The following is a 26054-nucleotide window of genomic DNA, read 5'->3' on the forward strand; positions in this document are numbered from 1 at the left end:
GCAGCCCCTGTGCCACACAGCAAAACAGAGGCAAGGCCAGCCTGAAGGGCCTGGCCACGATCTCAAGGCAGCCCAGCAAATGACCCAAGTGCCACCTACATTGATGAGAAACAACCAGAGACAGGAATGGCCACCGAATTTGTAAAGACTCTGTGCTCCAGGTGACTTCTCTACCCCCTAGATGATTATGCTAAACAGCTGAGAACAGCAGCACTGGGCTACCTGGTACAGTTACTGCTGTGATGATCACTCTGAAGGCATTCACACTATTTTAGACAATCTCATATTGTAGATAAATCTATGCATACTCTTCATTGCTGTAATGCATTAGTTTTTGTAACATATTTATGGCCCTACCCTCTAAACATATGCAACTTTTAAAACATTTTAAATCATAGGTGTGTTTCAGATACTCAACCTGATATAAAGGCAGATACAAAATACATTTGGTCTTATTTTAAAATTACGGGGAATTCATAATATCTCATTCAAGCTTTTATTATCTGTTATCTCTGAGGAGACAAAAAACCTACATATCCACCCAGCCGTGGTTCCCGCTGATTTCGATGGCCTTCATGTGCTCTCCAGCAGAGAGGTACATCTCCACTGCTGCCTTTGGTTCATTGATATCCTTGGCCCAGTCTGCTTGCTTTTTTATCAGCATCTTTGTGTCTTTGGGATCTCCAGATCCCAGAAATTCCTGCAACAGTGCAATACAGAAGTCTGCATTATCTTCTGGTCACAAACATCATTACAGTCTAAACCCTAAAATAGATAAAGGCTTTTGTAATGAAAACCATGATGCCTCCCAAGGACAGAAATACTCCATGGAGAGCAGCATGCACTGAGCCAGCCTTCAGCAGCTCATCATCAAGGCCCGGTGTCTGGGAGGAAACAATGGCAAGTCTCACATTTATACAGTTTTCAATTAAAAAGAAAGCAGGAGATTGTGGCCAGGCCCAGAGAAGGACAGTGCAGGTGCTCAGAGGCAACCCTAATGTCCCCTCCTGCTCTCTGCTAAGCCTGGTTCGGTGGATACGAGTTACAATTTCTGCAAGCTTGTCAGGAACAAGCCTTTCCAAAACAAAATGGTACTAATCTAAAAACTCTAATAGATAATTCCAAGTTTTAGATTGTCTCTTGCAAGCCAAGCAGGTATGGATTGCTTCTCAATGACAACCCAGTCCCAGCCCACAGCAGCACATCCACTTAATCACACACTGGCATCAGGATGTCCCACCACAAATCAACTGAAGGCTGAAATAATTATCAAATGTCTTTGCAGGAAACAAGGTATTTAAAAAAATATATCCATTAAGTTCTTTTATAATACCAGAACCACAGCTGCTCAAAAGTGAGAGTGCTCTGAAGCACTGCTTGGACTTGTGGAAGGAATGCAAACACCAAGCCTGGACCCTGTGTTGACAACCATTTTGGAAATATTTCTAATAGTTAGTTCAGCTTCTTCTGCCAGAACTAAAGCTCTGGCACCATATGGTTCACATCTGTTGACATCATGTGCCAGGAAAAAAATATAAAACCCCCCTTCAACACCAGAAGATCGATTAAGGGCAATTTTGACTGTTAACAGAACAGGCTACTGCCCATTAAACAGCTTCTATCAAAAGAAAATCAGAACAGAGGAGAAATGACAGGTGGGAAAAGAGTGGAAAACTGCATATCCTCTATGTTTCTGGCAAATTCTGACAGAGGTTTAAAAAACCAGCACCAAAGCAACAAATGGGCAAAGACCTGTACACCAGGGCTGCTCCAGCACTGCAATTCAGCAGCTCCCTGCTCCAGCCAGAAGTGCACCCCATCGGTGCCAGCTCCAACCGAGCCCCAGGCCTGCCTCCTGCAGCACAGCCCTGCTCCAGGAGCAGCTACACAGGTATCCCAACAGCCTCTGGATATGGAAAACTGCACTCCAGAGTGAAGTCAAACAGTCTCTTTGGCATGACTTGTTTTCCAGCTTAGGTCATCAAAATAAGCCCCAAATCAAAAGCTAAGCTCAGCTTCCCACAGTATAAAAGGTTTTTTGTGAGTTGCCAGTAATTAGTGATCTGGTGCTGTGATAAAGAGCCTCTGACCAGATATCAAAGGACTCCCAACCTCTGCCTCCAGTCTGGACCCTCCGTCCAGACCTCATCAAAGTCATGCACAAGAAACCAGGTTCTGTGGGTCCCTTTGAATAATTCTGGCAGCATCAGTGAAAACAGCACCACAAAAACACACCCCTCCCCCATGTATTTTTCCTTGGATAAACAACTTGAAAACAAGGGGGGTTTACATGCTCTTCCATGTCCTGTGCACTCCCTGCACAAGAAGCTGCCTTATGAACTACCTTGAATTTCTCAGCATGGAATCACTCCAAAGTATAGGAGACATGAGACCTCTTGCTCTCTACTGGTTAAATTTAGACATGACTGCAGCCAAGAATTAAAAGATTCTTACGAAGACTTATGGGAACATTTTCCTGTATGAATTACATTTATGTTCAAGAGGAGCCAAAACACTGAAGCTAACAAAGACTCATCAGCCAAAAATAGCGGAAGTCAGGCTTACATCAGCAAAGCCCCCAAATGTTTCTGTTGAGCTCTTGGAAGAAAAAGATCTCTGCAGCATGGCTTGGGGAATCTCTGCTAAAGAGTTTCTGTGCATATCACGGTGAATTCTTTGTCCTGGATTGGGCAGAATAGGGCTCTGATGAGTGATGAATGAGACTAAACAGCGCATGCATTCTCGGGGATTTCGATAAGAAAACACCACAGAAGACTTAGTAATGCTCCTTATCACCATATAAAAACAACACTTTTCAGAATTATATTCAATTTATTCCTACATGGAACTGAGTTTTAAAAAAAGCCAAAACACTGAATCTTTGGAAGAAATTCTGTAGTAAACAAAAATATTCTAGGTTAGCATATTATGCAGTTTTTAAAATGCATCAATATAGACCTGACTTACTCCTACCCATATATTTTTATTATAACGTGGGTACTACCTTGTCATCTTTGGAGGACAAACAAACAAAAAGGGACTCTCAAATGAGATAATGGAAAAGGAGTCATAAAACCAAACTTTTTCATTTTGAAAGAAAGAAAATTACTAGGGATAATACTATGTAATCACAAGGTCCACTAAAAGAATTCACTGAAAAGCCCTGAATTTCCACAGCCATATTTGAGACTCTACAAAACACAACCTGCTGCCTTGGCAGCAGACTCTGAAGAAAATGCCACTGTTACACCAAGGCCGGAAATACTTTTCCCCTTACAAGCCAAAAAACCTCCAAACAAATACCTGAGAAAATGAGATTGGAATTCAAAGCCCACAGTTCTTTTGTAGGATCACACATTGGACACAGTGAGAGGTACATCAGAATTTCTGCATTTGAAGCCCAGGTGCCAGGTCCTACCTTTGCGTGCTCGAACATGCGGAGGTCCGAGTACATCTCCAGGGCCAGGTTCTCGTGGCCGCTCCTCTTGTACAGCTTCGCTGCCTCGTGGAATTTTCCCTGGTAGGCATAAACATCTGCCAGGAACAGCTCCTGGTTGTTCTCTCCGTGCTTTTTCCGATCCTGGAAAAATAGAAAAGCTGAAGAGATGTAGAAAATATTCTAGATGATCAGCACCTAGGCGAGAAATAGCCTTTGAGGAATTAGATTTTCAGGCTTAGATTTTAACTGCTAATAATTAAAAACCTGTAACGGGATAGCATAATTATGCCTCTCCTACATTTCTGGTGAATTTATAATTAAAGGATTAAATCCCTCCTTAATTAAAATTATGAAGAGCAAAATTAAATGTCACTATACAAACCAAAGTGATGAAAAGTCACTTCTCTTGATTTCACACAGGAAAATGAACACATGCTATCATTATGCCAGTCTATTTTAAAAAGGCATCTGATGGGCTCCTCATTTTCTCCCTACAATCTCACCAGCATATAATTTGGCTACATTAACAATATGTGCAGGTAGGATGACAAACAGGAGGATAACTGCCAGCAATAAGTAGATTCAGGAAGCATGTTAGCCTGGCTCTGAATAGAAACCAGTGACACCTCCACTGTCCCCACATGCAAGAGCTCACGGATTTGGGTCAGCACCAGTCACTTCCAGAGCACCTGTACATGCTCTCCTGGAAACCAGAACTGCTTGTTCTGTTCTGGCCTGGGAAGGGACCATGAGGACAGCATTAGTGCAGAGCTATGCAGTAACGTCCCATGTGTGTGCAGAGCCATGGAGAAACCCTGCACATGAATCAAACTGCAGCAGGACCCTGACCCTGAGGGACCCAGACAGGTGTGCACACGTGTGCGTTTCCATGTGTGTGCCTTATCCTGTGTATTGGACACACACCACTACCCTGCCTGGGATAAAATTATTGCTGCAGTTTGCCCACATCGTATGGAAACACAGAGCTGTGAACTGAATTTAAAGAAAACTGCATGCAAGGGGAAAAGCATTCCACCAGCATCCAAACTCAATCCTCTGCTGCCAGAGGGTCTCAGCCATCACTCTATGGCCACACTGACTGACTGGGCTGACACTGAGCTGGTGTGCAAAGTTTCCTTCAAAACCTTGGTTAAATGAATAATCAGGGGACTTGTTACACCCTTTTTTGAAGACTCCACAGAATCTTGTCAGATAGAGATGGCAACAACGTTTGTCTGTCATCAATTGGGAAAGAAAAAGTGTCATTACTGAGAGAAAACCATGGCATTAATGGAACATGTGTGTTTAGTTACACCCTACAAGCCTTAAAAGGAATCCAATCCACTGCAGGCGAGGGTAAGTGGGGATGTAGAACTCACTGTAAAAGGAGCATTTTCAGGATGTGTGAAAGTTAGTTTATGCCTATTTTTAGGGGGATTCTTTCTTACTTAACAGAATATGACATGACAAATCCAGAATATCCTCAATATATGAAGATCTGGAGAAGCATATGTGGAAAAGAAAGGTTACTACTGGTGAGAAAACACTCTCACCTACCTATACCCTTGAAAAGGAAAAAAAAAAAAGAAAACCAACTGAAAAAAGGGGCTCTTAATGCAGACCTTTGTCCTGTGTTAGAGAAAAGTTCACTGCAACCAGATGGCATTTTGACAGCAGCAGGACAGCTCTGCAGACATGAAGACAAGGAGTGTATCTTTTAAGAGAAGGTGTAAATTTAATTAAAACAAGGAAGAGGAATTCCCTTTATGCCATCTCCAAGCAGATCTTTAAGCATTATCTTGCCATCTCTGCAGAAGGACAAGGGTGATGAGTGTATTTTCAAGTGCTCATGACAGACAGTTATTGTTGAGTGAAATTTTATCAAGAAGTGTGAAAAGAATAGGAAGGAGTGATTAGAGCACAGTATAGAAGTATGGAATCCCAAATTCTATTTCCAGTTGTCACAGACTTGTCACGAGACCCCAAGTTTGTAATTTCATTTCTCTGGGCCTGTGCCTGTCTCTGCAAGGAGGAGATAATAGTAATTACCTACCTCCAGGGGGTAGGGAAAGGCTTAATGAACTCATGTTTATGAAGTATTCTGTACTAAGCTCCGTCAGCACAGTAGTATTCTACCAATTATTAATTGAATACTGAACATTTTTCCAGTTCTCCTGAAGACAGTTTCAGAAGTTCCCATCCCACACCCACATTTTGGTCCACAAAGTTCCAATCCTATGATTAGAACTTGAGTCACCTCTACTACCCAGGATTTTTCACTTCAAACACATCCCCAACAGTCAGAAGCACTATCCAAACAAAAGTCCTTCCAAAACAGAAAATACTGAATTTGGTACAGCAGTAACTTTAAGAAAATACACCTTCTTGAACACTGGCTTACCTCTATGCTGCTGATCAGTTCTAAATATCGAAGGTCTCGTACTCTGGTAAATGCCTATTGAAAATAATTTTAAAAAAAGAGTAAAAGGCATTAACTTGAAAACCCAGAAAACACCAAATATTATTCTGCATGAATCAAGCTGTCTTCATGCAAAAAGGACAGGCAGAAGTCTGCTGGGTTTGGGTGTGTGTAGTCCCAAGCCTGAAGGGCTCTGACTGTGACTGTGGCCCCTGAGTTGTGACAGGAAAGGAGACAAGGCACAACGGGAACAGCTCGGCACAGCAGGCGGCAGGAGCTGCGCCTATCAGTCCCCCAAGAAATACAAAGTGCCAATTAAAATATTACATGCTTTTATTCTGGCTATTTTATAGCTTCTCCATTTTGATGTGAGGTGTGACACAGACAAGGAAATCTCAGGAAACTGTTACAAGGAAGGGCACATAACCGATCGCATTGTCAAAGCTGGCTGCATATGCTCCTAGTTTTTAAACCATTCCGAAAATCCAGCATGAAAGGAGCTCAGAGAGAGGAAAGGAAGTAAGAAGACGATAAGATAAAAGTACTTTAAGACAGTGTAATATCTTTGCAAATGGAGATAAATGTGCAACCCAAAGTCTCAAGTGGCAAAGTCACGTGCAAGTTGCAGCAGCTCAGCACTTATTCCTGACATGCATCACAAAACAGAAATTTAACTCTTTGGGCTGCACATTCAAGACTTCCAACCAAACTGAAGAGGGCACAGAATATTCTGCTTACATGGGATTGAACTAGGAACTGTAAGAGCCTTTAATGTCAAGAAGCTGCTTTTGTTTGAATTAATCCGCTCTAATTCTAAGAGGGCACTACTTAAAAATTCCAAGGAGGCACTGAAAACTTCTTTTCAAAAGTATCTATTTGCATAAAGCCATCCATGAGACTGGAATTATTCTGATGCCTCCACTTAAGAAAAAAAAAAAAGCATTTAATTTCCTTTTTAAAAAAAAAAATCTGTTATTAAAAGATGTCTATCACTTCAGACCATTCTCAGTGTATTTTTAGAATGTTTTGTCTTCCATACAATATTCATGACATTGAACTCAGTTTGCTCTCTCTTACTTGAGAAGAGATGGTGAAAGGAAATAGGGAGGTATTTTATGCCAGAGGAAACTCAGCTCTTCAGTCTATGCCCACTCACAGACCACTCCCCAGAGCAAGGCACGCCACACAGGAAAGGACTGAAACGATACTGTCCCAGCACCACTGCCTTCACACAGCCTTAACGGGAGATAACAAAGAGCAGGAAATCTTCACATTTGTACCGAGCTTATATTAAATGTTTAGGGGGGACAAGGGCAAGTTTGTAGCACTAAGGAAGGTAGGAGCCAAAGGCAGGTGAGCATCCTCTGCTGCCACCCGGTGGGCACTGCTTCCCACTTCTGCTCCCCTAAACCCATCAATGCATTGCCCAGATGAAACCATTTTCTTTCTGTCAAACACCTTGATTTAGAACATGGCATTTATCTAGAGAGATACTTTAGATTTCAGTTCAAAACCTCATCTCAAAATCATGAGTTTATAAAAAACAATTGCTTTGTTTGTGGAATAAGACACAAAAGACAAGCAAGACAGTAACCCAGGAATACCACATATTCCAGCCACAAAACGTGCATTATAGTCATACACACACACACATATATAAATAGCAAACCCAAGCTTTCTGCTAAACGAATAAACAAATGCTTTACCTTTTTAGCAGTTTCAAACTCCAGCCCTTCCAAGGCTTCCATGGCCAGCTCTCTCCAGTCAGCATCAGTCACTCCTAAACATGCAATTTGATAGGCTTCTTTAAACATTTTTCGTTCCAGATATTGATACATGGGTGCAGACTGAGGATTGTCATAGAAAAAAGCATGTATCAGAAAGCATAATACTGAGATATATTAGTGAAATTTTCTACATATATTGGGAAAAAAAATGTATTCTAATTACAACCGTTACAAGCTGCCCAGAGAATAAACATCTCAGTTTTGTACACAGACAGAATAACATTCTGGGGTGATCTTTATCTTATCTTTAGACAAGCTGGGTTAACTACATTCCAAACTCATCCATTTTGAAATCTTCAGTTCCCTGCAATATTAGGAAGTAGTTAAGGATGCGAATTCTTCTGGGCATTGAACATGCTAAATATGCTGTACACTGCGCTTTTTTAGTACTGTGGAAGCAGAGCAAAGGAGGGGCAGTGTGCTCTCAAGGGCCAAGAGCAGGAGGAGTGGCATGTCCCTGGAAACACCCAGACACACAGGAAGGGGGAGTAAAGCAACTCTCCTGCCCCAGCCTCGAGGACAAAGCCGTGCTACCAAGGCTGCGACTTGGGACAAAGCACACTGGGGTTTTCGAGGGCCTGCCCCAAAGGAGATCCCCGTGGGGCGCTGCCAGCTGCTGCAGGGTGACACACAGACACGTGTGGGTCTGCAGAACCCTCTGGGGGAACAGCACCACTGCCTTAGCCTGGCTTTGCAGCCCCAGCACGATGCAGGTCCATTTCTGCGCTACTTTTACCAGTTTATCTGAACACTGTACACCCTTTACTACTCCCTCTCTCCAAAAGCACAGCTCTGGAGAAGCTGCCTCTGAGATGCTGCGCAATAATTCTGTGGCATCTTTGTGCCTACAGCATGCCAAAGGCAGACAGGAGTGTTCAAGGCCCAGTGCTCCTGTCTGTGGCTGCCAACCACCCTGGACAAGCCAGAGCCTCACCAAGGACCTGCCCGGGGCCTCAGGGGACAGAGGGTCTGTAACACAGGTGTCCCTCAGTCAATACAAGCACAGGACATTCTGCTTTATTTATCAATTCCCAGAGGCAAGTCCTGCACATTCTTGGATGCACAGAGTCACAATCCTTTTACTTTCTTTTTTTGCTTTGTTTTTTTTACTTCCATGATGACAGAAATCAGCATTTTATGGAAGGCAATCTCTAAATTTTGCATATAAATACCACACAGGTACTAAACATTCAGACTAAAATATTCTGTTTAAATATTGCCTAAAGACATCTAGATGAAGCAACAATAAAACAGTATTTTATGTATTCAAGGAAAATGAAATTACAATGGATAAAAGTTATATAGAGAGAACACAGCAAAAATCCTGCAGGAGGTAAGGCTTGCACTATATTAGATTATGTGCATTTGCAAGTAGAAAGGGAGAATCAGAGACAATTACCAACAGCAAAAAGGAAGTTAATTAATGCCAAAGAAACAAAAATAAAATAGATCACACAATATAACTTAAATAACAATGAAGGAAGTGTGAACTGCAATCATTTTAGTAATGAAATACAAGTAAATCTCAGAAAAGCTTCTTCACTTGTTAAACATTCATGTTTATGAGATATAAAGCAACACTTAATGAGATTAAAGGATTACCTGCGGAACTTCAACTGCTGACATAGAGAAAACATGAAGGCAGAAGATCTTGGAGCCATTGTAACCCACAACAAAGCCTTGCAGTTTTTGCTGGTGGACAGGGAAGTTGCTAGCTTTGATATTGAGGTAACCCCCTCCAGAAAAGCAAAGCATATCCTCACACTGGGTATTCCAGGCCACACTATTAGCATTGGGTTCCTAATGAGCAAAACATCTCAGGATTACAACTGATGCAATCACATCTTTGCTAAGAAACATGCCTCCTTCAGCTGGAGTGTTTGACCCATTACAGCCTGGTGTGTACACATACACTGATTATTTACATTTGCAATATCCTAAAGCCTAGAATATTCCTGAACAGATTCACTGGGATGTATTTTACATTTTAATACTCAGCTATAATTGTCTTGCCTTTTATGTATATTTACTAGCAATCTCTAGAATCAATCTGTAAAACATAATACCAAATTCCACAACAATATACTGCTAGTTAGCACATTTAATTGATCATTTCTCAGTCCATTAGGCAAAGGAAGTTGCAGACCCTATCTTGCAGCACTCCATCCTTGCTATCCAGTATGTTCTGAAAACATTTAATCAACATTAATAAGTGACTGCTAAACTGCCAATGAAGAGAGCATTATCATGATTCCTTTTATAGCCTATGAATACCCAACGAACAAAGATGTTTAGGCTTTAATTCCGTTCGTACTAATGATAAAACTAAAATGCTCATTAACTGTAATGCTTCAGAGGGAAGCAGGGCAGAGTTCTAAATTAAACTGAAAAGGTCACATGTCTAAGAGCTCTTTATTCAGCTGTTGCTCACATAGATTACCTATCTTCTCATTCCTACTCCCCCATCTCTGAGAGGGTGGTTTTGATAAACAGATCACGGGTAAATTCTACAAGATGCGATTAACAGCTTAAATGAGTTACACATATTTCTGCACAGCAACACTTTTGGGATGCTCTGTGCACCAAACTACTTCCTGCCCTCCTGCCCCCCCTTTTAAAAACCCCAGCAAGTGCTGATGCTCACCTGGAACAGGAGCTCCTTGGTGTGGATGTCGTAGACCAGGCAGGTGTCGTTCTCGTCCACCACGGCCAGCTTGCTGCGCGACGCGCTCATGTCCAGGCAGCGCACGGCCGTGGCCTGCTTCAGCAGCACGATGGCCAGCGCGTTGTCCACGAAGATCTTCAGGATCTAGGCACGTTGGAAACAAACCCGCTCAGACTGCCCTGTCCCACAGCTGGAGACAGCACAGCGCGTAAAACCTTCAGTGCTGGCTGAAGTGTGAAATTGCAAGCTTTTTCAGAGACAAACTGCAGTAAAATTAGGGAAATGCTTCCAGTTTGTCTCCTGAGCAGCCTGGCTGATACAACATGCTCTAGGTCGCAAGCCTATACAGATAAATCAGATGCCATGCATCCTGGATTCTCCACTAGTCACACGATTTCATCAATACAGGAATACATTACTTACAGAAGACACACAGGATCTCAATGTCCTTGCTATCAGTACCTCTGGGCTCCAGTTTGGCACATCCAGCTGCCACCTGGCGTGTGAAACAGACAGCCCCTACACCTAGACAACAGCCCCACCCTCACAAGTGGTCACCAGGAGAAGTGTACACACCTCCAACCCCCACTAAAGGCAAACCTGCTTTCTTCACCAAGAACTCAATTTTGTCAGTTGATACTAACAACTCACAAACCTCCAGACCCAGTTAAACATATTTATATGAATTTTATTGTCAGAGAATGTGAAAGACAGAAGTAATTAATTTTTAATCCCAAAATGAGACTGTCAAATAAAATTCTAGGTTGCAGAAGAGCCTGCTGCTCCTAAGGTCTCCCTCAAGAGCACAGAACACATTTTGTTTGCTGTGGAAAGACACATACCAGAGCTGATGTGTTACCTGACCATTCTTCAGACCAACTAAGAGGCCTTCTCTTCCTGGAGGTCCTCCAATTACTTTAATGTAACGAATAAGAGATTCCATCAGCCATTCTCGTTCTTTAACACCACTAAATGAGAGGCACTGCAGTCTCTTCTCCTAAGGACACAGTAAGGTATAAAACACAGCCTGGAGGTGAAGACAAAAATCTGTGTCTGATGTGTGATGTTTACACCCATACTAGCAGGTGTGTCTACTTCTACATTTGAAAATCATAAAGTCAACTACTCAATTTAATGGGTGAATTCTTTAAGATTTTCCAATCCTATGAGCAAACAAAAACAAACACCCCCAATCTTTTTCTAGTAGTTTTCTCCCAGCCAGAAGAACCCCTGGATTCTGTGCTAATTTATCAAATTCACTCTAGAGCCTGCTTTACTGAACCAGAGTCACCTGAGCCACGCCACAGTGGCTGCCCAGCAGCATGTGAGCACGGCAGGGCACAGCAGGACTGCCTTGGGAAGTGCTGCAGCAGATCCCACAGGACGCTCATGTCCTGCCAGCCACCGTCTGGGACAGCTGCCTTGAACACTGAACACATCCCAGCACTATTCTAGCTTTTAAGGCACATACCTGGCATAAAATAATGTGATCTGAACACACCACCAGCAAGTTACATTCAAATTTCTTTATGATCTTTTCCTTCACCCGATAGTACATATCTGCAGAGTCATCCGTGTACAACTCATAAATCAGGATTTTCTCTGGCATCTGGATGGCTAATCTGTTTTTGTAGATTGCAATTTTCTTCACAAGCTCTCTGCCTTTTATCCTAACTAGAAAGAAAAAGCACCAAAATGATAAAGTATAAGCTGACACAAAAATAACATACAGAAATCAGAGAACTAATACAGTAAAATTGAATCTCCCTAGAGCACTTCTAAAATTCAAAGCACATTCCTGCTCAGATACGTTTGCTGCTCTGCATCTACGTAATCTACTATCCCTGTCACAGTTTACCACCCTCTATGAACAGCACATTCTGGAGCAGTACTTCGAATCCTTGCCATAAAAAGACAGCAGAAATGGAGAAACAAAATAAGCACAAATGCTTGAGGTTACAAGTAAGGAAAATAAAAGCTAAATATAACACATAGTATTTTTATCTCATTTTCAGAGATTAGAACCTTATTTTAAGAGCCCCTGTCCCTCCCAGTCTCTTTGCCAATGCCCACATCTTTCATTAATCTTGTCAGTGCTGAACTTGCACACTCCAAGTTTGCCCTCTCCTCATCCAAAGTGTGTTCCACGGTTTGACTGCCAAAGTGACAACAGCCTGTCAGGTACATGCAGCGTATATTCCAAGTGTCCTGATGGATATTAATTAAAACAAGCTGCATGAAGCTTTGGCCTGCTTGCAAGTGTGCAATTACCTTTTTGCTCTGTGATGAGGTGTTGGACAATAACATCGGTCATGCTGTCCCTGTAGGCGTAGCGGTCTTTATAGAGGCCGTGGACAGTGCTGAAAATCAGCTGGTAGAAGGAGATTGTTCCATCCTGACACCCTACTGCCTGAACACAAGAAGGGAATGATTTCAGTTAATTGGTACAAACAGGTGAGAACTGACAGAGTGTGTGGTGTTTATATGAAGACCACGTCCTTCTTCCTGCATAATGAATAGACCAACACCAGCTACAGCTGACTTATACTTAACCATGGCACAAGTGCACGGAGAATGGACTGACCTCACCACAGACCATGGAGACCACCATGCTGGGGGGGGCCTTGAGTTTATTTGGTTGGGGTTTTGGTTAGATTTGATTAGACAAACACACAGAGGGGGTGTGTTTGTTTGCTCACTTTTAAATTTGCTTTAATTCTCTTCCCACTCTTCCCTCTTACAGGACTCAAGAGTGCAGCATTTTAGCCTGACAGTTGCCCTGTAGGCATTTTCTTCCCATCATGGAATTAGATTTGGTCGAGTCCAGAAGTTATTAGCTGATATTTTAAATTATTTTTCCCTCCTCTTTTTTAACCAAAATGCAGCAAATGCCTTACGACTTGAGAGCAGGTGTTATGCTCCTTAGATCCTTCTTACAGCTCAGGTTTTACTTTTGTGAGATATATGTAATTCCAGTGGCAGTTATAGGACCTCCCTAGTCACTGCTGAAGTTCTACTGCCTCGGCAGGAATGTCCAAGCAACTAAGCTGAGAATGTATGATCCTACTTTAACTAACAAATTCCCTGTGTAAATGTTAGAAAAACATCCCTACTCACCACATAGTTGGAGTCTGGTTTAACTTTGCAGGTCCACACCCAGCTGCTCTGCTCTCCCACAGTGCCCAGACGCACCCCATCCCTTGTGAAGAGAGAAACCTGTCTGTCTGAACCTCCCAGCAAGAGATACTCTCCTTTAGTAAAGTAGCTGATGCAGCACGGGTCAAAATTGAGCACTCTGTCCTTCCCAATCTACAAGGGAAAATAAACCAAAAAAACCCAATCAAAAACATTAACAAAAGGATCACTTCATCTTTCCTGAAAACAACGAGTGCCATCGCTGACACCATTCATCTCCTCCATGCATGGACTTTCAATACCCAGAACCACTGGCTATATTAAGATTCCCAAAGATAGCTCTAAAATACATCCAAGAATCCCTCCAGTCCCAAACCATTCTGCTCAGAACACAACAACTCACAAAACCCCTTTGCCCAGCTGAAAAAACCCACAAAGATGTTCTCTACAAACCAGTGAACCATGTCACACAAGTCAGCAGAGTTGTAAGGGCTTTAATGGAAGAACTGTGAGACAGCAGGGGAGCTGCTATGTGAGAATAAGAGCTGAAGGAGGAATGGTTAAAAAAATGTAGACTCATAAAAGGCTGGGAAAACAGAAGACGTTTAATGAAATTAATAAAGCACCTGTATACAAGTATTTTGATTGTGGGACACAAAATAGAACAAAAAATACCCTGTGACTCTTGAATAAACTCTCTAAGACATACCTGCTTGCCACTCAGGTGGTAAAAGGAAAGCTTCTGACCCCAGTCTGCCACAGCTAAAATGTCATTGCGTTCATCTCTGCCAAAAAAGAAAACAAACTAGTAATTCTACAGCAATTGAATTAACAAATCTCTTAGAGCAACAGAACCAAGTCACAGGATAGTAGAATTCACTTCATGCTACTCTTTAAAAGTCACAAACTGAAAGGACAGCAGTTTGTCATTTAAACCTCTGGAAAACAGCTTGGGGACACAAAATCAAAACCAGTATCCTCTACAGGAATAACTCAAAGCTTGAGCGGAGGAACAGCAACACATCAAGAGGAAATGGCCTCAAGCTTTGCCAGGGAAGGTTTAGGCTGGGTATTGGGAAAATTTCTTCCCTGGAAGGGCTGTCCATCAGGGGTGGAGGGATTTAAAAGCTGTGTGGATGTGGCACTTGGGGACAGGTGTTAGTAGTGGCTTTGGCACTGCTGTGGGAGTGGTTGGATTTGTTGTATTACACGAAACGGATTACTGCAATGTCTCAAAGGATTTTTTCAACCTAAACAATCCCATGTCTGCAATCTAAACTTGTTCCCAGGTACTCTATTCAGTTGAAGACTGGCAGCAAAGCCAAAACCCCAATATATAATCACTTAAAGAAGGTAACACATATGGGAATTAACCTGCTCCAGCAGGGATAGAAGTCAAGCCTTTCTGCAATCAATAAGCCAAGGATTATCTATTCAGAATGAAAAAAAAAGAAAGATGAAATTATTTACCTGGAAGGATTCCAACAAATTGACCATACTGGAGAGGAAGAGCCCCCTGGCCTCTCTATTTTCACTTTCTCATCACCATTTTTGTTCCTTATGCTGACAATGCCATTGAACATCCCCAGAGCAAGGTACTGGCCATCATTTGTCCAGCTGAGAAAACACAGACACACTGAAGAGTAAACTACTACAAACAAGCAGCAGGAAGGCAGGATGGTGTATAGCACACTCACACAGGAATGGTACATTAAAGTATATTTCTAAGAGTTCTGGGAGGTGGCTAGTAATCCTTTGGCTTGTTTATGCATCTAAATCCACATTTATAGGAACAGCACTCTCTACATCAAGGACATTTTATCATTTACACAAAAGTAAAATAATAAATTAAAGCTTGCAATATTTGTAACATAAGTCAGATCCAGTTTGGGGATGGCAGTCTGGGAGCAGACCAAAATGCTTTAAAAGCCACATTTAGAACATGATCAGATGGAACTGTCTGGTGTAGGACAGGGGAGGCCTAGGGTCTATTCTGGTCTCTTCTTCAGTCAGATGAATGACTTCAGTTATGAACCCTTGCTTCAGGTTCCCCACAAAGGTAATACCTTCTTCAGCTGAAAACACCAACAGTACAGGGAATGAACGACAAACAAACATTGGAATTATTTTTCCTGTAACTTCATTTTATTGTTGTTGCACAAGAGAGATGAACAGAGGGAAAGAACAGCTAAGACACCTGCTCAAGACCAGAATCTGTCTCTGATGCCTTCAGAAGGACTTGGTTATAAACAGGACCAAGCATAACCCAACACTTTCCTACTGAAAAAGAAGGAGGGAAAAGTCCTTTTTTTTAAGCTTCCATCTTACTTGAAATGGTTTGTATTGAAACTAACTTAAATGACACAGATAACCCTTAAAACTTACCTACAGCAAGTAATCCTGCTGCTTGTTTTATGTTTAGAGACTGACTTCTGTTCCGGAGACCACAAGCCTTGATGAAAGAAAACAAAAAGCCAATGACAAGTGAGTATGTGCCAGAGCTCAGACTGGAAACCAATACTGTCAGAGAACTCAGCTGGGATTTTAGAGGCACCAAAGTCTTGTACACTGCTAGTGGACATTTAAATACATATTATTTATTATTAAATGGAAAAAAAATCCATCTAAATAACTGAGGGTGTCTCTGCAAAAAACTCCAGTAACAGAGCAGCACATTTGATCCTGTGACCCCTCACTACTGTCCTTTTTCACTGAGTTTAAGTAGTTTAAATCAGTATCCAATGTCACTGAATGTTCGATAGCTTTGTGTCCCATCTCTCCTGGAGTCATAGAGCTGTACCTATCTGTAGTTAGCTAAGCTATCCAGCTGTAATGGAATTCACTGTCTTGATGGAAAAGTTCAAGGGAGAAGACATACCAAAATCCCCAGACGAGCAGGATGCCAACTGATGAGTGAGAGGATTGTATGAAACGCACTGGATAGAGTCATTATGCCTAGAATGAAGTTATAATCAGATTTCAATAAATCATTCTTAAATGTTCCTTTTCTGACTTTCAGCAAGTGAGCTGAAAGCTTTAGCAGATGCCAAAATAATTGGATTGGTTTATAGTACATCAAGTAAGTCTGCTATTACTGTAAAGTAATTAAGTAATAAACCTTGTAAAAACTGTCTCCAAGTAGCAGGATTCACTGTATTTCACCAAGATTACAGCAACTGTGAAGGTTGTATCCAAATCCTAAACCAAGTGTGCTTGTGCGGGCTCTGTGCAGTGACCAGCTAACTCCTGATAAATGTGCACTCAGGAGAACATGAAGCTGTTGCTTCAGAGGGCTGACTGAAAACAGAGCCAAATGATTGAAATATACCAGAAGTGACAAACCATCTTTAATTTGATCTTTGAACCAGAATTATGGCTTATTATAGAAGACTGGTCATATTATGTTTAATTTTATTCTGACCTATTCTGACTTTCCCTAGTTCTCTGTCAGCCCTCTAAATTCACAGATTTCTCTGGATTCCCCACTTCCTTTTATGCCTTTAATTGCTTTCCTGCCTCACTCAGATACTTCAGCTGCTCTTTTCCTCCTCCCTCCCCTATCACCCCTTTTCTCTGACCTTAGTGAACCTTCTCCCAAATCTAACAGCTTGTGCTCTTTAATTGCAGCAGTGCATAATCAAAATCAGCTTCTGAAGCACAGAACTGAACAGCATCACTTACGTGTACTTCAGAATTCCTTCTAACTTTGAAGTCCAAATTATCACACTTTTATCAGCAGAGCCAGATGCGAAACGCTTGCCTAGGAATTAGAGATAATTTAAATCCCACACATACAAGAATCACTTTCACTCCAAATACTGAATCAAAGAGAGAGCAAGAAGTTCTTGAACTTGACAAGGCTCAAGTAATAAAGGGGCTGACACTGAGTCCTGGATGTGGTGGTGCTTCCCCAGGCACATGGAGTTCCAGTGGCTGTACTATACCATTTCCACGGCCTTGCTAGTAACCAGTCCTTCCAGTGTTGTCCAGCCCCAGGCTGGAGATTGATGGGAAACAAACTGGTACAGTGTCACAGGAACTCCCATCACCCAAACAGCAGCACCTGCAGGAAGGCCCCCCCAGCCCACAGAGCGAGTCCCACTGAATGAGAGTTGTAGACCATGAGAGAACTGGAAGCAGAGTGCACTGAGCAGGTAACATATGAAGGATCAGGAGATCAGGAAGCTCTGGGACAGAGGAAATACAGGAATAAAACTCAGAGGCAGATGAGTAGTAGAAGCAGGAATCTCTGAGGTGAGCCCTCTCCTCACGTTACCCATGAATATACCCTTCACCAGTGCTAAGCCTAACACTAAAGTCAAAAAGGAGGAGCAGTGGGACCACAGCTCTTGGGTCACTGGTGACCTGTGCAGGTAGATCTGCACAGCAGATCACAGCCTCCACTGGACAGCAAACCCAGCACTTGCTAAGGAACAAACCCCAGCAGTCCCACACTGCGAGCAGAGCAACGCCCACTTCTCCATTTCCATGGGCAATCAGCAGCGGGAGAGATGCACTCTACAAACCAGGCTAAGAGAGCCCCAGGGTGCTATTTACCATCTTTGGCATAAGCCACGCAGTACACAGTGTCTTTATGTCCCTTCAAAGGCTGAATTAGGGTTCCATCAGAAGTATCATACACCTGTTCAAATGGGGAGAAAAAACCAATCCAAATATACAAACAAAAGAACTTACGCCAAAAAAAACAACCCTTCATTGAATCAGAGAACCACATTTGGGTGGGAAGGGACTTTAAAGCTCATTCACTTCATGCCCCCGTGGGGCAATGAGACCTTTAACTAAACCAGGTTGCTGCAAGCCCCATCCAACCTGGCGTAAACACCTCCAGTGTGAGGGCTGGGATATAAAATTACTGAAGGCCAGCAGATTATGCATTTCCTTTTGTGCCTGCTTTTTGGATTTCATATAGTTCATACAAGACAAAACATTTTCTAGCACAGAAACAGCTTTCTGTAACATGATATTCTTAGAAAGAAGTCAGTACTAGAAAATAGAATGCACAAAGGACATTTTTCAACAGCTTGTTTGGCAGCTTGTTTTACATCTTATTGGCCATTTATCTTTTATTTTTATATTTTACATCTTGCTGTTAAAACATCTCTCTACGCATTTTATGTTTAAGCATAATAAATTACTGCAAAGGAGCATCACTAAATACTTGATTGCATTAGCCCTGAAAATAACAGCAGTTGTCCTGCAATGCTGAACTCTCCAATCCATCCATCCCATCTGCCCCTTCCTGCAGCTCCTAGACCTGCCCCACCTGAAGCTTCGCAGGACCTGTGAGCAGCTGGTCCTGAGCTGCTCTTGCAGCAGCCCCAAGGACCCACAAACAGCTTGAGGTGAATGTTCCCACACCTGTCCTGTCACCACAATGCCAGGACACGGGTCTGAGCCTCTGCCCTTGCCACAGAGATTTAAGGAGACTTGCACCAGCACGGCCCCTGCGCTGTGCCAGGACTAGGGGCGGGTTCATGGACCTCAAACCCCGGGCACCGCACAAGAGGACGAGATGACACAAATAACTTAAATCCCATTACTTTTGGAAATAGAGCTTAAAACTTGGTAAGAAATATTTAAAAGCTTCAAAACACTTTAGAATTGGCCTGCATTAATATGTATGCAGCTGGGAGGCTGCACTGACAGAGATAAGGGGATTTCAGATAGGTTATATTCATAAGTTAATGTGAAAGAAATCATGCTCATACAGCTGGAAAGGAGAGAGGACAAGGAGATTTCCCTACCAGCAGCCTGTTTCCAGCAGCAATTATCAGCTGGGTCCCATCCGGCTTGAACGCGAGGTCGTAAATGCTGCGGGAAACAAACAAACAAACAAACCAAGAACAGCGTGTCAGGAGACAGGAACTGACCAGAGGTGCCGCCCGGCCAGCACTGCAGCGGCCAGCGAGCGTGACTGTGACTGCCCACAAACCGCGAGCGGCAGGAGCGGCCGGGCCCGACCCCGCGCTGGGACCCCCGCAGCCCCGAGCAGCCGCCCGGAGCGGAACGGGCCGGCAGGCCGGCTGTGCCCGGGCCGCTCACCACTGCTCGGCCCGGTCGCGCCAGGTGAGCGCGGCCCGCATCCCTCGGACCCCGCACGGCTCGGCACCGCCCCGCACGGCCCAGCACGGTTCGGCACGGCTCAGCACCGCCCCTCACAGCCGGACCCGCTCCGCGCCGGGCGCCGCTTCCCCGGCCCCGCCGCTGCCACGGGCAACGCGCCTGCGCCCGCGGCCCGCGGGTCCGCCACCCCGCCAGGGGGCGCTGCCAGCGCCGCGGGGGCCGCTCGCGCGGGGCGGGCCCTGAGGGTCACGTGAGCGGCGCGCGGGAGATGGCGGCGCCGGCAGCGGCGGGCGGGTGAGCTCGGAGCGGGCCCGGAGCGCGGGCGGAGCGGAGCGGAGCGGGCCTGGCCCCGGCCCCGGGGGCATGTGGGGATCCATCCCCAGGCCCGCCCCGCTGTCCCCGGAGCTCCGCCAGCAGCGGGACCTTACCCGGGCTTTTCTTCCCCTGCAGTCCCGGGGGCGGCAGTCGAGGCGCGGCGGCGGCGGCGGCGGAACGGCCCGGCCCCGGCCCCGGCCCCGGCCCCGGCCCCGGCCCCGGCCCCAGCCCCGGCTGCGGGGACCACGGCCCGGCGGGGCCGAGCGCTGTCCCCCGCGGGTGGCAGCGGGTGAGCAACCGCAGGCGGGCGGGCAGGACGGCCGGGAGGATCGATGTGTACTTCGTAAGGTGAGGCTGGGGCTGTCAGTGAGCTCCGTGTGGCCTAGCTTGGCAGGACCACAGAAATCTGCCCACACGTCACCCTCAAAAACTGGTTTTGTCCTTCGTTTTGGGATTGTTTTCATGTATTATTGAAGATGTATAAGCACAGAGCGGTAGAATGAGAAAGTCATTGCTAATTTACTTTCCCTTCCTACCACAGCCCTGAAGGGAAGAAGCTGAGGTCAAAACGAGCACTTGCGGAGTATTTACAGAAAACTGGGGAGACAACACTGAAAGCAGCAGATTTTGATTTTGCAGCTCCTCGAGGGAGCACACGCTCAGGATTGAAGGGATATGGTACAGGAGCTGCGAGGACTGACCTGGAAAAGGAGGATTGTCAGAGCAAAGTGCAGGAGCTCCATGCACAGAATGGTGCTGAGGTTGGAATTCAGAACATCCAGGCTGGGAGTGGACACCTGGAAGATGCTACATCTCCTGTGGAAGGCACAGATTTAGTGGTAGTAGGCACAAACCCAGAGGAGAATTTGAAAACCAGAAGAAAGAGGGCAGATGGGAGACGGGTCCAAACTAGGAAACATGAGAAGGGCTCAGAAAGGAGGAACCAAGGTGACGCCAAGAGCAAGAGGCAGAGAAGAGTCTCTAACACACGGGAGACCAAGTGTGTTCAGAACAAGAGGGTCCGTAGGCAGACAGACTCCTGTGGAGCTGACAGCCAGGGAGTGGGTGAAGCAGGCACTGACCCTGTGGGTGCAGGGACAGGTCTGCCAGCAATGGCCAGGGCACGGCTCAGGCCAGTGGCTGGCCCACAGAGGGAGCTGGCTCACCTGCCAAAGGAGGGGCCCTGCTCCAGTGACACACCTGCTGTGGGCTCTGACGAGAAATCCTATGGACTGGAGACAGGGACGGTGCCAGAGCCGGGGCCTCTGGGTGAGCAGAGTGTTCAGCCTGACGCCGAGGTGGATGCTGAGCCGTGGCACGGGACCAGCCTCGCAGCAGTCACAATGTCTCCAGGTGCGTGTGAGAGCAGAGGGCGATGCCAGCCCTCACCTTCTGCCCAGGCCTCTCCTGGCTGTTGAGGCCACGTGTTCTGCTTCAGGTCAAGCTGCTCTGACATCCAAATCTCATTTTTATCCAACAGCATTTAAATTAATGCAGACTTACTCAAAACTGAAACTTACTGTGCCAAGCTCTTAAGCTGTACAGTGTCAGGCAATAATCTGAGGAGATTTAAGGTACACTTGTGTTCTGTACACGAGAAGAATTCCTTCTGTATCCATCACTGCATAAAGCAGAGGTGGTGTGTGAAACATGACAACAAAATACTTGCTGCTTTTTCTTAATGCTGTTGTTTATTTCTTTACAGAAGAGTCTATCTCACGAACACAAGTGGAGAGAAGGAAAACGAGTCCCTATTTTTCCAGTAAATACAGCAAAGAAGGTATTTAGGGAAATACATTTTTTTATGGGGAAGGGATACAATGGCTCAGGATCAAGTGATGATGTGGAAAATTCCTTGCAGCTTGACACTGGCTGCAGCTGTGCCAAGTGGGACAGTCCCCTGCAGCCTTGTAAAGGCTGTGTGGGAACTGCTGTGCTGTGGCTCCATCTATGCACAGTGCCTCCACAATAATGCTTCAGAGGTCTTCTTTTTTTTTATTAAATAGGTAAAGCCATCCTTCGCTGTCTAATAAATGTTCCCGTGTTGCCCCTGTACAGCCCTCAGCCCACCCAGAAGGAAGGCCCTCAGAAAATGGACTCCTCCACGTTCTCCTTTCAATCTTATCCAGGAAACACTCTTCCATGATCCGTGGAAGCTTCTCATTGCCACCATATTTCTCAACAAAACTTCAGGTAAGTAGAGTAGCAGGAGTAGGTGTGTAAATGTTGGGAGGTGTTACAGGGCTGAAACAGCTGCCAGTTTTAATGGCATTAATGAAATAATTGATTTTTTTTTAACGTGTGTCACTGTGAAATAATAATCCTTAGTTGGTACCTTACCGTGGAAAAGCTCACTTGAGAAAGCATATGGATAGTGCAGAAGGAGAACTCCATGCCAGCCTCCTGCTCATGGGATTCTTTCACCAGGGAAAATGGCCATTCCGGTGCTCTGGGAGTTCCTGAAGAAGTATCCTTCTCCTGAGGTAGCCAGGGCTGCAGACTGGAAAGAAATGTCAGAGCTGCTCAAACCTCTGGGCCTCTACGAACTCAGAGCCAAAACCATCATCAGGTTCTCGGGTGGGTTTTCCTGACATCTGGAACCATCTTGGTTATGCTGGCAAAAGACAAACAGCTTTGATGCAAATGCTGCTCTGAGGATTGGGTGGGTTGGTGGCTATTTTGTGCAGCATTTGGGATCCATTGGTGTCACACAGGCAAAGCTGCTGATCTCAGTCTGAACTGGGAGGGAAATGCCAGCCACGGTGTGTTCTGCAGGAGACCAGAAACTGGTTGGAGTAGAAGAGACCCAAGCACCTGCAGCACTGCTGCTGTGTTTGAGCACTGTTACAGGGTGGCTCTGCTCAGGGTTGCTCTGGTGACCTGCAGAAGGCGCTTCCACCTGGGATTTTTCTGATTCTATACTCAGAACCTGCAGAGGAGAATTTTGTTCAGATGAGAGAGATGATGATTAAAACTCCCACGGTGGTTTGTTGAAAAGCAGTTTAATGTGGTATTCACATTCCCTGAACAGAGAATGTAAACACCACAGTTTAAGATTAACCCATGGGGATTCACGGTCTGCGTGCACCAGGAAACACCTGGTGCATTTGGTTTTCATTTGAAATGTGCTGAAGTCATGTAACAGTGGCACAGGGTGCTCCTGTGTGCAGGCAGTGAGGGCAGGTGTGTGTGTGTGCAGGTGCTGAGTGCTGTGCCCTGCCCTGCAGGTGAGTACCTGAGCAAGGCGTGGCGGTACCCGATCGAGCTGCACGGCATCGGCAAGTACGGCAACGACTCCTACAGGATCTTCTGTGTTAACGAGTGGAAGGAGGTGGGTGGTGCCCTTCGGGTCTCACTTGTGCCCACCGACCCCTGGCACTGGAAAACCAACACTCACAATGTTGGAGCAATGAGATATTTTAAGGCATTTTAGTAAATATTTTACATTTTCCCTATGTCTCAGGTGCAGCCACAGGACCACAAGTTGAACGTGTACCACACGTGGCTGTGGGAGAACCGGGAGAGGCTGAGCATCGACTGAGCTGAGCTGGGGCTGACCTGGCCCCACCACCTCCCCTCAGGTGCCCTCACAGTTCTGGGTGTAAATATTTCTGTGATGTCATGGCTAGAGTCGTTGCTATTTTTTTAATAAACGTGTCCCTGTTTTGTAGTGGCTGTCTCTTCTTGCAGTGCAGCTCTGTGTCCGCAGCTGCGTCCCCGGGCTGGGGGCTCGCTGGGCACAGCCATCCAGTGCCCACCGTTACTGTCCCGGGCCCGGAGCAGTCGGGCTCTGATCTCGGTGCTGCTGGACACGGGCTGAGGGGGAGAGCGTGTGCAGGGAGCAGCCCGGGACGGAGCAGACCCCGCTCCGTGCCCGCTGCCCGGCCCTGGCCCTGCCCCCGGTGCCGCCGGAGCTACTGGCGCCTTCCCAGTCTCATCCAGGGACGGGCCCCGTGTCGCTCCGGCAGGAGAGGGCCCGAGGCGGGTTCTGGCTCCCGGAGCCGGGGCCGCTCTCGGTCCCTCGGGCCGTGCTGCGCCGTTCCGGGACTGCGGCGCCCGAACGGGCCCGGCCGGCTCCGCCGCGCCGCCGGGTGGCGCCCGCCCGCCCGCCCGCCCGCACTGGCGGAAGCAGCTGGCGGGCACAGCCTGCGCTGTGACGCAGACAGGTCCTGGCAGCCCCGTAGCAGGCGCGCTGTCCGTGGCGGTGGGCGAGAAGCACCGATGTGGGCGCCCCGCCGGACTGAACCTCCCTGCCCGGTGCCACCTCGCCGCGGCGGCGGGCTGGCCTCCGCGCCGCCCCGCCGGTGCCCGGTGCGCTGTGTGCGCGGCCGCAGCGCCACACGCCCCTGCCAGGACCGCCCGCCTGTCCCATAAGCGCTTGCGCCGGGCCCCTCCCTCTCTCGCCCGGCCCGCGGTGGACGCGCCATCGGCACCGGTGAGTCCCGGCCGCGCCATCCGAGGCCATCCGGGCCCCGGCGCTTCTGGCACGGACCGGTTTCCTCCCTTTCCCTTCCCCTCCGCCGCATCTTTTCCCCGTGGCGTGGAAAGCGGCCCCGCGGGCCGGCACCGGTCCTCTGCCTGCGGAGGATGGGCGGCGCTGGGGGCCCACCCGTGCCCCTTCCCGGGCGGCGGGGCCGCCGCGGCCGCGCTCGGTCACCAGCCGGGCCGGGGCCTTTGGAGCGTGGGCGGGCGGAACCGGGGGGTCTCGGTCGCTGTTGGTCTCCACGGCGTGCCACGCCGGGCTCCGGGCAGGAGCATCGCAGGCCCGCGGGGATAACACCGCGGCACCTCCCAGGATCGCATCTGGAGAGCTCCCAGTGCTCTGCCAGCTTCGGAGGCGGGAGGAAGAGCCCCAGCAGATGAAGACCCATTCCCTCACCGGCCCGCCCGTGGCCCCTGGGGGAAGGCAGTCTGCGACACGCGTGGCCCGGGGAGCTGCACCGTACATGGGGCACGCCCCTCGCTCACCCCGCTCTGTCCCGCAGCCGCCATGCCTGCCCTCAGGCCTCTCGTGAAGCCCAAGATCGTCAAGAAGAGAACCAAGAAGTTCATCCGGCACCAGTCTGACCGCTATGTCAAGATCAAGGTGAGGAGTTGCTGCAGCTTCCCCAGGACAGAAACTTTTGGGGTGCCTTTGGTTTGGGTGGTGAAGGAAAGTCCAGCAGGATGGTGCCAAGCTGCAGCAGCTGGGCAGGGAGTGTGGGGGCCGGTGTGGGCAGCCCTCACGCCAGCTGTGGTCAGGGTGGTCTTGTTTTGTAACTGCTCTCTGCATTTGTGCAGCGCAACTGGCGCAAACCCAGAGGCATCGACAACAGAGTGCGCCGGCGCTTCAAGGGACAGATCCTGATGCCCAACATCGGCTATGGCAGCAATAAGAAGACAAAACACATGCTGCCCACAGGCTTCAGAAAGTTCCTGGTCCACAATGTAAAAGAGCTGGAAGTGCTGATGATGAGCAACAAGTGAGTGTGTGGGGGCTGTACTCCCACCTGGGAGAGGTGGCATGCTCGGGGGAAACGAGGAAAATCATTCCTTTGAGAGCGTAGATGCCATCACTATTCCCTCAGTGAATGACTGCTGGAGGGTAGGGGCACAGAGAGGCCCTGGGGCTGGCAGTCTCATCCCCTTGGCAAAAATACACAATGGTGGCGAGCAAGGCTGTGCCACATCACTGGTAACCTCAGTCAGAACTGGGGCTCTGGGTCAGACCTGGGCACAAGTCTGCTCCAGTGCTTGTTTTTGCTACAAAGTAGTAAGAAAATAATTATCGACTGCCTTTGACTGAGTCATTCACAGGAAAAGCTGAGCTTTTCTGGAAGGGAGCTCCTGCTTCAGGCCAGTGAGGGGTGGGAGTCATGGTTCAGCGCCCGTGCAGTGATGCCCTGAGCTCAGCTCTGGGTGCTGCTGGAGCCAAGGCCAACGCTGTGTGTCTCCAACAGGTCGTACTGTGCAGAGATTGCCCACAACGTGTCCTCGAAGAACAGGAAGGTGATCGTGGAGAGAGCTGCACAGCTCGCCATCAAGATCACCAACCCCAACGCCAGACTGCGCAGCGAGGAGAACGAGTAGCAGCCTCTGCAGCACAGGTGTATTTAATAAAGCCTCAGTCCAACTTGGGTTCTGTTTTGCATGGGCACAGGAGGGGCAGCAGCCTGTGTTTGGCTTCAGGGCTCTGCTTGTCAGGGGTACTCTAGGAGCAGTGTCATGGTG

At 46.9% G+C, this 26054-nt stretch overlaps 3 protein-coding genes and 1 non-coding gene across 5 annotated transcripts in view; 3 read left to right on the forward strand and 1 right to left on the reverse strand.

Annotated features, from left to right (window-relative positions):
* The window catches only part of IFT122 (intraflagellar transport 122), a 30158-nt gene extending 10511 nt beyond the window's left edge, over nucleotides 1–19647 (reverse strand). The window contains exons 1-18 of one of the 2 annotated variants that reach the window (XM_066558008.1): nucleotides 19509–19647; nucleotides 19211–19277; nucleotides 18003–18087; nucleotides 17127–17205; nucleotides 16324–16400; nucleotides 15831–15897; nucleotides 14916–15062; nucleotides 14155–14230; nucleotides 13428–13619; nucleotides 12582–12720; nucleotides 11782–11984; nucleotides 11170–11307; nucleotides 10290–10454; nucleotides 9248–9445; nucleotides 7565–7705; nucleotides 5841–5894; nucleotides 3419–3580; nucleotides 534–700 (exon numbers count right to left, since the gene is read on the reverse strand). In XM_066558008.1, coding sequence (XP_066414105.1) covers nucleotides 534–700; nucleotides 3419–3580; nucleotides 5841–5894; nucleotides 7565–7705; nucleotides 9248–9445; nucleotides 10290–10454; nucleotides 11170–11307; nucleotides 11782–11984; nucleotides 12582–12720; nucleotides 13428–13619; nucleotides 14155–14230; nucleotides 14916–15062; nucleotides 15831–15897; nucleotides 16324–16400; nucleotides 17127–17205; nucleotides 18003–18087; nucleotides 19211–19277; nucleotides 19509–19549 — 2198 coding nt within the window. In that variant the 5' untranslated portion in view covers nucleotides 19550–19647. The remainder of the gene's footprint in view (nucleotides 1–533; nucleotides 701–3418; nucleotides 3581–5840; nucleotides 5895–7564; nucleotides 7706–9247; nucleotides 9446–10289; nucleotides 10455–11169; nucleotides 11308–11781; nucleotides 11985–12581; nucleotides 12721–13427; nucleotides 13620–14154; nucleotides 14231–14915; nucleotides 15063–15830; nucleotides 15898–16323; nucleotides 16401–17126; nucleotides 17206–18002; nucleotides 18088–19210; nucleotides 19278–19508) is intronic. The other variant, XM_066558006.1, reaches the window with a different exon arrangement.
* Nucleotides 19648–19797: 150 nt separating this feature from the next.
* Nucleotides 19798–23514, forward strand: MBD4 (methyl-CpG binding domain 4, DNA glycosylase). Its single transcript, XM_066558356.1, has 8 exons — nucleotides 19798–19823; nucleotides 19980–20192; nucleotides 20386–21197; nucleotides 21550–21624; nucleotides 21903–22037; nucleotides 22272–22421; nucleotides 23072–23175; nucleotides 23308–23514. Exons 1-8 carry the CDS (start codon nucleotides 19798–19800, stop codon nucleotides 23383–23385), a joined length of 1593 nt encoding a protein of 530 aa, XP_066414453.1. The 3' UTR covers nucleotides 23386–23514.
* Nucleotides 23515–24146: 632 nt separating this feature from the next.
* Nucleotides 24147–25956, forward strand: RPL32 (ribosomal protein L32). Its single transcript, XM_066558361.1, has 4 exons — nucleotides 24147–24279; nucleotides 24830–24930; nucleotides 25125–25306; nucleotides 25784–25956. The coding sequence occupies exons 2-4, from the start codon at nucleotides 24835–24837 to the stop codon at nucleotides 25911–25913; spliced, it is 408 nt and encodes a 135-aa protein (XP_066414458.1). The 5' UTR covers nucleotides 24147–24279; nucleotides 24830–24834; the 3' UTR covers nucleotides 25914–25956.
* On the forward strand, nucleotides 24630–24766 carry LOC136561916 (small nucleolar RNA SNORA7). Its single transcript, XR_010784431.1, has one exon. It is a non-coding gene; the product is annotated as a small nucleolar RNA SNORA7 (small nucleolar RNA).
* Nucleotides 25957–26054: the final 98 nt, after the last annotated feature.

The sequence above is a fragment of the Molothrus aeneus genome, chromosome 12 (genome assembly GCF_037042795.1).
Source record: "Molothrus aeneus isolate 106 chromosome 12, BPBGC_Maene_1.0, whole genome shotgun sequence".
In the NCBI taxonomy this organism is placed as follows: Eukaryota; Metazoa; Chordata; class Aves; order Passeriformes; family Icteridae; genus Molothrus; species Molothrus aeneus.

What these genes read in the sequence shown, in the direction of transcription:
- MBD4 (XM_066558356.1), top strand. Translation starts at nt 19,798, where the DNA reads ATGGCGGCGCCGGCAGCGGCGGGCGG. An exon ending in AACCATCATCAGGTTCTCGG is followed by an intron (nt 22,422 to 23,071) that starts GTGGGTTTTCCT and finishes CCTGCCCTGCAG; the next exon opens with GTGAGTACCTGAGCAAGGCG. An exon ending in GTGTTAACGAGTGGAAGGAG is followed by an intron (nt 23,176 to 23,307) that starts GTGGGTGGTGCC and finishes CCTATGTCTCAG; the next exon opens with GTGCAGCCACAGGACCACAA.
- RPL32 (XM_066558361.1), top strand. Translation starts at nt 24,835, where the DNA reads ATGCCTGCCCTCAGGCCTCTCGTGAAGCCCAAGATCGTCAAGAAGAGA. An exon ending in ACCGCTATGTCAAGATCAAG is followed by an intron (nt 24,931 to 25,124) that starts GTGAGGAGTTGC and finishes GCATTTGTGCAG; the next exon opens with CGCAACTGGCGCAAACCCAG. An exon ending in GTGCTGATGATGAGCAACAA is followed by an intron (nt 25,307 to 25,783) that starts GTGAGTGTGTGG and finishes TGTCTCCAACAG; the next exon opens with GTCGTACTGTGCAGAGATTG.